The sequence below is a fragment of the Eurytemora carolleeae genome, unplaced genomic scaffold (assembly GCF_000591075.1).
Source record: "Eurytemora carolleeae unplaced genomic scaffold, Eaff_2.0 scaffold171, whole genome shotgun sequence".
In the NCBI taxonomy this organism is placed as follows: domain Eukaryota; kingdom Metazoa; phylum Arthropoda; class Copepoda; order Calanoida; family Temoridae; genus Eurytemora; species Eurytemora carolleeae.
Genome location: NW_019396135.1, coordinates 277,831 through 290,059, shown reverse-complemented (window position 1 = coordinate 290,059; position 12,229 = coordinate 277,831). Strand labels below are relative to the sequence as shown.

The following is a 12,229-nucleotide window of genomic DNA, read 5'->3' as shown; positions in this document are numbered from 1 at the left end:
CTTTTTATGAATTTTATCTGTTTCATATTTTTAAGATCAAAATATTTTCTTAATTTACAACAAAACATCATTATAGTCATGGAGTGGAAACTAAGTACTAACTTAAATTTACAGTCTTACTTAGAAAAAAACCACTAGAATTCTTCTAAAGTGATAAGATAATAAGATGGGCGAGACTTTTTCTTATTTTAAGTTTTTTAAGAGTGAAATTTATAAAAGGGAATAGCTAAAAATTACGTCTTACTGGAAAACAATTGTCAAACTCAATCCATAATTCATATGTTTATTGTTTCCCCTGTTTTCACATTAATACAAATATGAATACTAAGTTATAAAATGCTATTCTTAAAATGAAAACTAATCTACTTTTGAAGCTCAATGTTATTGATTAATAAAAATTTTATTACAATATCATAAAATATAATACTTAAAATAAAGGTATGAAAGCTAATTTACTTTTGAAGATCAATATTATTGTTTAAAATAAATATCATTTTATTTTTAAGATGAAGGTACAGGGTTACCAACAAAGAATGAGACTTCAGAGACAAGTACTACGGAATTTATACTGTTTTTCTCCTATATTCATAGTTCCCTTTGGATGCTAACTTGTTTCTTTCTTTGCAAGATCATTAAAAAGTTATTGAAAAACTTTATTCATGCAGAAAGCTTAATTTAACCTTGAATTCGCCATACTACAAGAGTTTTGAGATGTCTTTTTACAGTCTCATGTTTTGTGGGTAACCCTGTATTTGTAAATTATTTTTATTTCGAAGCTCAATATTATTGTTTTAACCAGAATATTGCAAAATAAATGAACAAAGTCGTCTTTATTAAAATTTGTATAATGTATACTATAGGCACTACTCCTACCTGATCAGAAATAAGTGTTGGGGTATCCTGTTCATAATATCCTGATTCCTCTAGGCCATTGTGTATGTGGTCAGTGTACAGTACTATAGCTTCACTTAACACCTTCAAAAGTCACAGATTATGTACAGTGTACAGTGTATCACTGTACACTGTACAGTACTATAGCTAGGGCGGAAGTGGAGTCGTCTTTGTTCAAAATTTCAATTGGAGATATCGATTTAATGTTTTTAATAGAGTTAAATATCTTTGAACGCAAATTTTCAGAAATTTTTTTTAAAAAATTCGTCTTCATTGTAGTGATATAATCGCTTACCAGGCTTACCACCGTATTCCTGGAGGAAACATGATAGTTTGTAAATAGTTTAGAATGTCTTCTTCCATAATTTTTAAGTTGTTTAATACCAAAGAAAATAATGAAAATAGTATATAGGAGTCATATTATAGTAAAATTAACTTCGAGTAAAATATATTTGAGCAAAAGCGTTTTTAAACGAAATAAACTTCAAACAGCCTTTAATATCTAATACGGTGTATGGAAGACGACATCCAAAACTATTTACCAGCTGTTATGTTTCGTGGGACACCCTGTATGTGTCCAGCAAAGTATTTCCAGTGCTAGGTTCAAATGTCGTCTTAAATGATAGGAAATCCAGATATTGTAAATATCAAGAAAATCCAGATATTTATGAAATATCATGAAAATCAAGAAAATATTAATGCATTACCTCAAATAGTTTAACTTCTAAAAATTGAGTATTCTCTGATTTCGTAAACTTCATTGAAGTCCAAACTTCCTTTATCTGAAATTACATAATAAAGATCAACATTTAAATAATATTTAAATTTTAAAAACTGCATTTTTTCTATAGTCTGTTCTTATTTGCATTTTATTTTACATTTCTAAAAAAGTTTTAAACTCGTTTGACAATTTTTCGGTTAAAATGTAAAAACGACGTTTTTTCTCTTTATATCTACTACGGGGCCAAATATAGCAGTAAATTATAAACTATCTGATATATTTGCAGTGCACAGTACAACTGTACAGGGTGAGCAAAATTGTTCAGGACTATTTACAATTATCTTATGAATGCTAGAAAAAATCTGCAGAAAAGTTGCATAATTGTATCTGCCATTGTTCCTGTACTTTTTCGGAATGGATTTAACACTGAAAAGGTCGCTAAAATCGCTACCTAGACATTCATCCAGCTGACAGCTTAGAGAAGATAAAGGACCATCTTCAACAAGATACCAGATATGAAGAAACAAACATTCAACTCTATTGCGGAAGCTTAAGGAAAATAGATACTGTCAAAGTCAGATCAAAGGTGCAGGAAGGCCCCCCCCCCATCAAGAAATACCTTCAGAATAAGATGAATAAGGCTGGATGAAATCAAGACGCCATGGCAGCTGTCATCGCCAAAGAAGGAAAACAAGAGAAAAAAGAATAGTATCAGAATTTAGTTTGATTTTGATGAAACTTGAACCAGAGTTACATATATGTAACCTATAAACAAACAGTTTTAGTCACTCATGTCATGATCGTTGTTCAGCTTTTATTAGAATATCTTCAAAAGTCCTGAACAATTTTTGGTTACCCTTTAATACCTGATATATTGAAGCTGTAAGGTCTATGGCACTAGTGGTGTACTTAATATCCTGGTATTGTGTTGTACAATGATCCAGTTCTAGGCATTTATACACTCGCTCTAACAACTAGAAATAAGAAATATTATCAATTTACTTTAGGGATTTTCCATTTTCCTAGCAATAATGTTAGCTTTGAAATGGTACGTTAAAGCATATAGATTAAAAATTCGCAAATTTTTGTCATTTAAGTCTCATCATGTGTAAAGGTAACCAAAAATAAAGTTTGAGGCTAGCCAGGATCAGCTCCATGTTTGAAATTTTCATCCTATATTTTTACAGAAGAAAATACGGAAATTACAAAATTTTCTTTCTAAATTGATTATCACGATTTGATTTTTCAATTCAGTGCTCTTATTGTTAACACAGCTATTAGAGGCCAGAAAATAAATGTTCTAAATCGATCCTTACTTCGAAATTATTTAGAAAATCGTTTGATGATCTGGCTAGATAATTTTTCCAAATATTTCCCCAACGTTAGATTGTTTGGAATTGGAAAAACATTTTTAAATTGAAAATTTAATTTTACCTTAGGTTTTGATTTGTCTAGCCAAAGATTAAATGCTGGTACGAAGTATTCTTGAAATCTAAGAAATTTGTTAAATTATTATTTTTTTTTTTGACGCATTTGTATATAGTTGATATTTCATAATATTTTTAATTTTGTATCATCTGATACTTTTGAAAACATTCATTTTTGATAATGAAGACGACATTTTCATATTTTCCAGGAAAGTTCGAAAATCCAGCGCCAGCGAAATATTATTTTTTTAAAAATTCAAAAATATTATGCAATATTCATATGAAATTTATAAAATAAAATTATGTTTATAAAACTTAGTTAAAATTACTTAAAGCCTGAAGAATGTTTTTTTTTCTTGTCTAATGTAAAAAAACACGTGCTTTTTACAATATTTGATCGGTTCAAATTGTCCGTTTCTATTTAATTGATATTTTAAATTAGAATAAAAAGAATGAACCTGTTTAGATTTAAACCACGTTTATCCACTCTAGACAGTCCCTCTCCGAACCCTTGGAACCTCCTGAAACACCAAACATAGATTGAATGATCATTATCTTTGACACAAACTCTGATTTTCTAATCCAAATATATTTGCAACCCATTGTCATAGAAAGACCTTAGATATTTCAAGTTTTTAATTCTGAAAGATCAAATAATTCAAGTTTTAAATATCAAAGGTTTACACCAAAAGGTTCCATAATATATGGATTAGAAAATTTGAGTTTGAGGCAAAAACTTAAATGATTTTATTCTTGATAAAAGTCTGCAACCCCTAAGCACGCACCTCTGCCCCTTTAGTAAAAGTAAATTCAACCTATATGAAGCATAAAGTCGGACCGCGTCAACCTTGTTGCACCGGCTAGTAATGTCTATAGAGCCAGGTACAGTACAGACTGGGACCAGAAAGGTTGACCCACCTCGGAAATTCAAATGTACTACGGCTGCCTGTTGATAAAGTCTTCAAACCCTAAGAGGAATGGTATTGCAAAAACAGGTTGCAAAGTTTAACCGGATTCATGGAAAACTTTTTAAATGAAAAGTGTTAACACAACAACTTTGCTCACAATGGGACTTCTCAGTTAAACGTTTCGTACATGATATGCTGCACATCGAATGTATTTTTTGTAAATATCTTAAGCTCGGGCTTAAATTCCCTGACACAACAAACCAAAACTATTTAATAATGATTATTTTACATTCATAATCTGATACATCATTTTTATTATCACTTTTATTTTATAGCACGCTCAAAAACTATAAACATAATATATAAAGCGAAAGAAGAAAGCTTTTTTAAAGCTTAATTCACATTGATATGAAACATCATCAATTATCATAAAAAGGGCTAAAATAGTATTCGCCTTTTGCTATAAAAAAATCTTTAACTCTATCTATAGACTCTAGTATAAATGTTGTTTTAAGAAAAGTATGGGATTTATGTATTTACATATAGATGTTAATACATAAATCACAAAAGTTTGTGATTTTTGTATTTACATATAGATGTAAATACATTAATCACAAAAGTATGTGATTTGCTTAAATCATTGAGTTATTCTCATAACTGAGGTATCTAGAATTTCAGGTGATCATCTATTATGCAAATAGTAAGTTGGCAAGTCTGATGAACAACGGTACCCGTAAACCCTTTGTCAAATCTAAAATGAATGAGTTAAGAAAATGATTATTTAAAATTGCAGTTTCTCTATAAAAGTGACTTGTGGAATGTGGATCTTGCTCCAGAAACAATGAAGGAAATGGTCAGAATAAAACAGTTTTCAAGCTAGAAGACGAACATTCAATTTTTCAATACAAAGAAAAAAAATACCTAAACTCATGACAAAGCTGAAACTGTTGAATCAGTGTTTTAAACCCCTCGTCCTCTGTCTCTAAATAAAAATTAAATATGCGAATATACAGTAAAGACCCAAAACCTGTGGGAATAGTAATCAATCTTTCAATTATATGGTGTTGTTATCCATTAGATAGTTTTGCTAATAACTTTATAATGAACTATTTTTAAGTGAAATGAAATTGCTGTATTTCATGTTAATTGGACATTTTAAAAATCAGAACTTAAGTCTACCAGTCGTCTTCCTTTTCCACAGTGTTCGTTTCTACTTTCTTATATATAAACTTTAATTAAAGAAATTAAAATTGTATTTCAATTACACATAGACAGGAAATATTTAACAAAAAATAGTTTAGTGAAAATATAAACACAAAAGGCCGAAAAAATTAAACATTAAAAAACAAAGACAGGAAAATACAAGTTTAAACAGAAATGTCAAAAAGAAGGATGTGCAGATGAAGGAATTACAGACATCACAATACTAACAGAAAAACAGATATTGAAAAGAAATATGGGTACATAAATGGAATTACAGACATATAAAGAGAAAAAAACAAATCAACAGGCAAATAAATATCTCACCAGACATAAAAACAGACATTTACATGAACAGAATAATATAAATCAAAACAACCTTGGTCATCTTCTTGACAGATATCCACTAGGATAGGATACACACGTTCACAGATCTAAAAGTTTTTTAAAAATTGAAAAAAATTATAAAATATCTATTTTGTTAATAAATATTATACAATGTATTTTAGAATTATTAAAGTAAAAAATAATTGACTCAAATTTTATTTTTATAAAATTCTATAAAACTTACAAGCCTGTTGAGCTGCTTGAAGATGGTTGCTGTATAATGAACCTTCATCGTACTAAAATATAAATTTTAAGGCCATTTGCTGAAATTTTAATTCTAGTTTTTAGTATTCAAACCAATTGCAACTGACTTCTTACAAAATTCATTTCGAATTTTACATATAAAAAATTTTCCCACTAGAAAAATGTCGACATTTAAAAAATCGTCGAAAAATGGCGTTAAGTTGAACACGAAGACTTAAATCTTTAAGTTTTTTTTTTTCTTTCAAACTAGAGTAAATTTCACAAAAATTCTAATTTTACATGCTTTTATCATTCAAGATTCAATTAGAGGAACAAAAATAAAATAAATTTCTAAGATGTTTCTGGGATATTAGCAGTTTTAATATACTTGTGCGTAAAATAACAAGATCTCTTGGTCATTAATGTTGCGTAAATTTGACCTTCTCATTCTGTCTTTAGCGTGACCGAGAATACTTTTATGCTTTTTATTCTAAGTTCCTTTCAAACTGTTCAATTGCTTGTGTAGGAATATATAATAAAGCTCTTCGCTCAATTTTTTTTATTATTATTATTTATGTATAATTATTTATGTTCAAAGCTATAGCTGCCCAAACGGCTGGACCAAATTAATTGTCTAAAATAACTAGTTTGTATTCATTTGAAATATATTTTTTTTTCAAAATAAATTTTTTTCAATTTTTATTTTAAAAACCTGTTTTCAAAATTTCACGGGAAACGCCGGGGACTTCAGCTAGTTATTATTCAAAGGCTACCTGTCAAATATTTTATCATAGAAGCATGAAGCGTTGTCTAGATCTTGAATAACCTCCTCCAGGATTAAAGAGACAGTCCCAGTTCTAAACAAGAAATATTAAATTTTTTAAACATAAATCCAGAAAAATATATTTTTTTTTAAAGTAAAAATGGGCCAAAAAGCCTTAAAAAAATGTAACCTAACATGACCCAAGGAACGTTTAATTATGGCAGTAAAATTAAGGCTTGAAAATGAAAGAGGGGGACGGAACGCTCGACAACTTGGCAAGTGTAGTTTAAAAAAGAGGTATTTTATTTGATGACAATTTTTTAAAGATTTCTTATACTTTTTACAATATAAAAACTCGGCCTTGCTTTACTTAAGACAATCTTTGAAAAGTATAATATCATGTAATTTTGACTTTTTCACTTTATTCTGGTGAACACTGTACATACTACTCACCTATTCTTAATATCTGCTTCCTCCCCTCCAGCCCTGATAACTAATCTCCTAAACCTATCCGTCACCCCCTTCTTAATCGCCAGGATAACATCGCTCCTGATCTCCTTGTTAAAGGGGCAGCAGGAGGAGAAGGTCTTCATCTCGGACAGCTGGTAGAGGCACCTGCACAAATACAGTGATTCCCACAAAACTGTAGAATAGAATAACGACATTAAAGTAATCTTTTCATGTTGTTACAAAACATGAGCATATATTCAAGGTTCCCTTTACCTGAGCATATATTCAAGGTTCCCTTTACCTGAGCATATATTCTAGGTTCCCTTTACCTGAGCATATATTCTAGGTTCCCTTTTACTTGAGCATATATTCTAGGTTCCCTTTACCTGAGCATATATTCAAGGTTCCCTTTACCTGAACATATACTCAAGGTTCCATTTACCTGAGCATATATTCTAGGTTCCCTTTACCTTAGCATATATTCTAGGTTCCCTTTACCTGAGCGTATATTCTAGGTTCCCTTTACCTGAGTAATATTCTAAATTCCCTTTACCTGAGCATATATTCAAGGTTCCATTTACCTGAGCGTATATTCAAGGTTCCCTTTACCTGGGCATATCTTCTAGGTTCCCTTTACCTGAGCATATATTCTAGGTTCCCATTACCTAAGCATATATTCTAGGTTCCCTTTAGCTGAGGGTCTATTGTGAGGAAACCATGTATTTAAATCCTTTATCTTCTCCAGGCAATCATCAATAAAACTAAACAAAATTAAGAAATAACAAGAAATATATTGAGTAATTATTGTCTTTGTTCATTCTTTAAATGATGATTTAAAAATAGATTTTAATGCATTTTTTTATTTGGATGTTTAAACGTATCTCAATTAGAACAATTACTTAAATTGAAACATTCCTAGAGAAAAAAGAATGATGACAACAATTATTCCAATACAAACATTGTGCGTCCTTGATGATGTGAATCATTAATGTGCGTCCTTATGTCATTATGTCCTTATGTCCTTTTGTCCTTAGGTCCTGTATATGTCTTAACAGTTTTGTCCTGTTTTGAAAGAGAGAATGTTGATAAATGTTGCCAGAGGTCGGAACTTTTGTGTGGAGTATCGTAAATCTTGAACCCTTGATCTCGAGATCAATGTTTAATCTCAGCTTTTTTTTAATCCGCAGATTAATTTTATCTTTATCTGATATCAAGAAAAGTGTCTAAAATTCAACAAATCAAAGTATCGTTTGTAGAAACCGAACAGCCAATCAGAAGCCAAAGAGAGAATTAAGCTGAAAATCAAAAGTGGGATATTGAGATAAAGCGAACTGGATTTAGGATATCCATCATAAGAGTTTCCAGCTCTGTTATGACAACCACGTGATATAGAAGAGGAAACTTTATTCGTAGGTCTATAAGATAAATATCGATGCTTGATCTTGTGATTCTCAACAAAAACAGTTCTAACTAGTTTCAGTGAATATTTACCTTGTAAAACTTGCCGCCAACTGTGCCTCTTCATCTTTTGATAACTTAGACTTATCCCACCTAATATATAAATATTGTATATAAGTGGCATTTAATCTTAAAGGGAACCACCCAGCACCATCCCAATAAGTAAAGGTTTGAGTTTTTGCTACAAGCTCAAATTTTCCGATCCCTAAATCTTTGTAACTTTATATTTTTTAAACTTTAGTTATATGAATAATTAATATAATTGGATAATAAAAATATATCTGAATTAAATAAAAATACATTTTTGTGATTTTTTCATTTTTAGTGTTGGATATGAATTTTTACGGGGGGGAGGGGGGGCTTATTAGGATCGTCTAAGGTGCCCCCCCCCCCCCTAAAGAATATTACCTTTGTTCTATAGTACGCAAAGAGGAGTATAATATCTCCAAATCTAAAACATTTATAATTTCTTTTTGTTATTTGTTTTCTGACCTTTATTTTGCAAACTCACGTAATTGCACACAAAAAGGAAAATAATTTTACCCATTCATGATTGATGTATTATTATCAATATTTTACAACACAATTAAATAAAAGCATACCATTAAAACATACCAGTTTCTACATCAACCTATTGAAAGCCAACAAAAATGAAACTGTTTTTAATTAAAAGGGATCAAATTAACTGCCTATCAAACGAGGGAGGGAAGGCAACCTCACCCGCACAACTTCCGAACCTCATTTTACTTACTTGCCTATTGGCGGCAGTGCGCGTCCCATGAGGATAGTATTCCAGGAATGATCTTCCGTTTATAATCGTCAATTTTTATGTATTAAAACAAAATTTTCATATTCTAAATCTGTAATGGCGTCAGAAATTACTGAAATTATATTTTCTCCTGATAAAGCAAAAGATTAATTTGCAAGAATATAGAGAAAATAGTGTTTTTTTTTAAATTTTTTTTTTCGCAACAAATCTTAGAATTGATGGCCTTTTTTGTTAATAGCTTTTGCCAATAAGTTAACAAGTGAAAAATATATTTCATGAAATGTAGATTCTAAAATTTGAAAATTTTCTTTCTAGTTATTGAGATATTTAAAGAATACAAAACTCTGTAATAAGTTATAACCTAATGATTTTAAAACCATTGGGGCTTTTTTTTACAAGCGCTAAATTTAAAATACAAATAGATCGAAATATAATTACATTTTGATCGTTNGAAAGACACTGAGAAGCGATATATTTTCCAGTCCGAACTTTGATTGTAAAATCGAATAAAAATTAATAATTAAATTAATAATTAAATAATCGAATTAATCCCGTTTTAAGTAGAAACTGACTGTTATCAGTGGAAGATCATCTCCGGAAGACCGTTTTTGGAGGTTCAGAAGCCGTATGGGGCCACGTAATGCCGCAAATAGGTAAAATGAGGTTCGGTAGCTATGGAGTGGAAGGTTGCTTTCTCTCCCTCGTCAAACCATCTGTTAAGATGCATGGCATTTTAAAAAATATTTAAAGGTTTTTACCTTTAAGAGGCTCTGTAGAATATCTGAGCTATTAACCAATTGCAAAACTTTATAAGTGTGCTTTATTATATAATGACAAATTCTTTCTCTGAGAAAATATTAGCTTAAAACGATTTCTTAAAAACTATTCTACAGTAAGAAAAAAATCGCAAGATGTAGATAATAAAAGAAAAATTACATAAGTCAGATTTCAATGAATTTGAATTTCAATGAATTTGAAAATGTACGAGTCTGGAAAAAGTTCTTTTTTTAAATGATAGGAAAAATTTAGTTTTCAAATAATGCGGGAAAATTCAAATCCATAGGATTTTACTTGTAACGGATAAGTTGAGTCTCTTTGTTTACAGAAAAAAAACACAAAAAAAAAAAAAGAATTGTAACAAACTCTTATTTTCTATAACCCATCTTTTTTCACCTGATGGTGTAGACCTTTAATATTTCAAACTTTGATCCTTTCTTCTAACAGAATTCATAGTTTGAAATATCTAAGGTCTAAAGCATTGGGTTGCAAAGATATAGAGATTAGAAAATCATAGTTTGTGACAAACGCTAAATTTCTTATATCTTTACGCATTAAAGGGACTGTCTACGCAATTTCAATTAGGTAACCCTCCATTTGAAGAGGGATTTGTCCGATTCAAGGTATTGATATCGCAGTTTTATTGGTTGACAAAAGTTTAATCTTGACATTGTTTCTGTAAACAATAAATTCGCAATTCACTCTTGATCAGACACAGCTTTTAGGTGAACCTTGTGAATCTGACGTGCCGCTTTATAACTAAAGAGTCATATGGAACTACGTCTACAGTCTCTTTAAAGGGAGTGTTCGCGAAAAATGAAAGGGGGTATAAAGGCTTACGGAGAAAAAAGCGCTTTTGATTGTCACTAATCTTACTTCTTTCTGTTGCGTCTATAAGGAGAAACTTGTTAAAACGACTCATGCTGAATAACGTAGCGTTCATGAAAATTCAGAAAGTTGCAATATTAAACTCGGATCGTAAAATAATTTAATTCAAACAAATCATTCAGACATTACAACCAATAATTATCAATAATTTTTTGACGCATTTGTATATAGTTGATATTTCATAATATTTTTAATTTTGTATCATCTGATACTTTTGAAAACATTCATTTTTGATAATGAAGACGACATTTTCATATTTTCCAGGAAAGTTCGAAAATCCAGCGCCAGCGAAATATTATTTTTTTAAATCAAAAATATCATGAAATATTTTTACTTTATACGAATGTGTCAAAAAATAATCGATGACTGTTTTTTGTGGTATCTGAATGATTTGTTTAGAATTTAATTGATTATATCATTATTTTACGATCCGAGTTGAATGTACTTCCTGAATTTGTATGGACGCTACGTTCTTCAGTATGAGAAGTTTTTTAAAATTTTCTCCTTATAGACGCAACAGATAAAGGTAAGATTAGAAACAATCAAAAGCGCTTATTTTTCGCCTTAATCCTTTACCCCCTTTCATTTTTTGCGAACACTCCCATTAAGTCATCGAATAAAGTACCTAGGTTGTCCCCTTTAGCTACAGACAGTAGAACTCTCCAGTGAACAGTAGCAACCTGTAGAAAAACATTTTTTTTAAACTAGAACTTATGGTGCTTTTTATCATTTTTATTTTTTATTTAAAGGGAGTGTTCGCGAAAATTTAAAGGGGGTGTGCGAAAAACTAACTACATAGAATGCCCCAAATTAAATTCGACATTTATAACTTGTAATATCTAAATAATTTGTTTTAAATCTAAATGACTTTTTTCTGTTTTGGTGAAATAATACAACTTCGTGGGTTCTTCGTTCTTGGGTATGAGGCGAGGCATTTTTAACCAATTTCTCCCAATTTAGACGCAACAGATAGAACTTATATTTGTAGCGATCAAACCTGAATTCGGGATCAGTCAATATCCCTTTTATTTTTCGAAAACAATCTTTTTAAATCTTCAATTATGATAAAAATAGACAAATATCTGTTGACTTAAGATTTTCGTTATTTGTATTTAAAAAAAGGTGGTGTAGGGGGGGGGGGGGACACACTGTTACCTTGAACCTGAGAGTGGTCTAATATATGCTTGAGTAAACAAAGTTAAACTAAATCATCATGATCTTTAAGAATTAAACTCATGAGAAGCAAAACGGATAAAGTAAAGTAAAGTTCATTCATTTTCCTTCTTCCTCATCCCCTTCCCCCTCATCTTTCTTTAAAGCCCCCACCCCTTTTTTGTTTAATTAATACTTAATCATTATAATATTTCCAACTCGACCTCTTCTTTCAGTCATAAATACTCCCCCCCC

The 12,229-nt window shown here is 30.3% G+C and overlaps 1 protein-coding gene across 1 annotated transcript in view; it reads right to left on the bottom strand.

The window, feature by feature from the left end:
- Positions 1-12,229, bottom strand: part of LOC111695984 (BAI1-associated protein 3) — a 77,624-nt gene that overhangs the window by 48,031 nt on the left and 17,364 nt on the right. Inside the window, exons 12-25 of the mRNA XM_023465483.1 lie at positions 11,448-11,502; positions 8,797-8,839; positions 8,422-8,481; positions 7,596-7,691; positions 6,934-7,095; positions 6,491-6,574; positions 5,719-5,770; positions 5,527-5,581; positions 4,869-4,929; positions 3,498-3,560; positions 3,047-3,104; positions 2,479-2,586; positions 1,599-1,673; positions 874-975 (exon numbers count right to left, since the gene is read on the bottom strand). Of these exons, the coding sequence (XP_023321251.1) occupies positions 874-975; positions 1,599-1,673; positions 2,479-2,586; positions 3,047-3,104; positions 3,498-3,560; positions 4,869-4,929; positions 5,527-5,581; positions 5,719-5,770; positions 6,491-6,574; positions 6,934-7,095; positions 7,596-7,691; positions 8,422-8,481; positions 8,797-8,839; positions 11,448-11,502 (1,074 nt within the window). The remainder of the gene's footprint in view (positions 1-873; positions 976-1,598; positions 1,674-2,478; positions 2,587-3,046; positions 3,105-3,497; positions 3,561-4,868; positions 4,930-5,526; positions 5,582-5,718; positions 5,771-6,490; positions 6,575-6,933; positions 7,096-7,595; positions 7,692-8,421; positions 8,482-8,796; positions 8,840-11,447; positions 11,503-12,229) is intronic.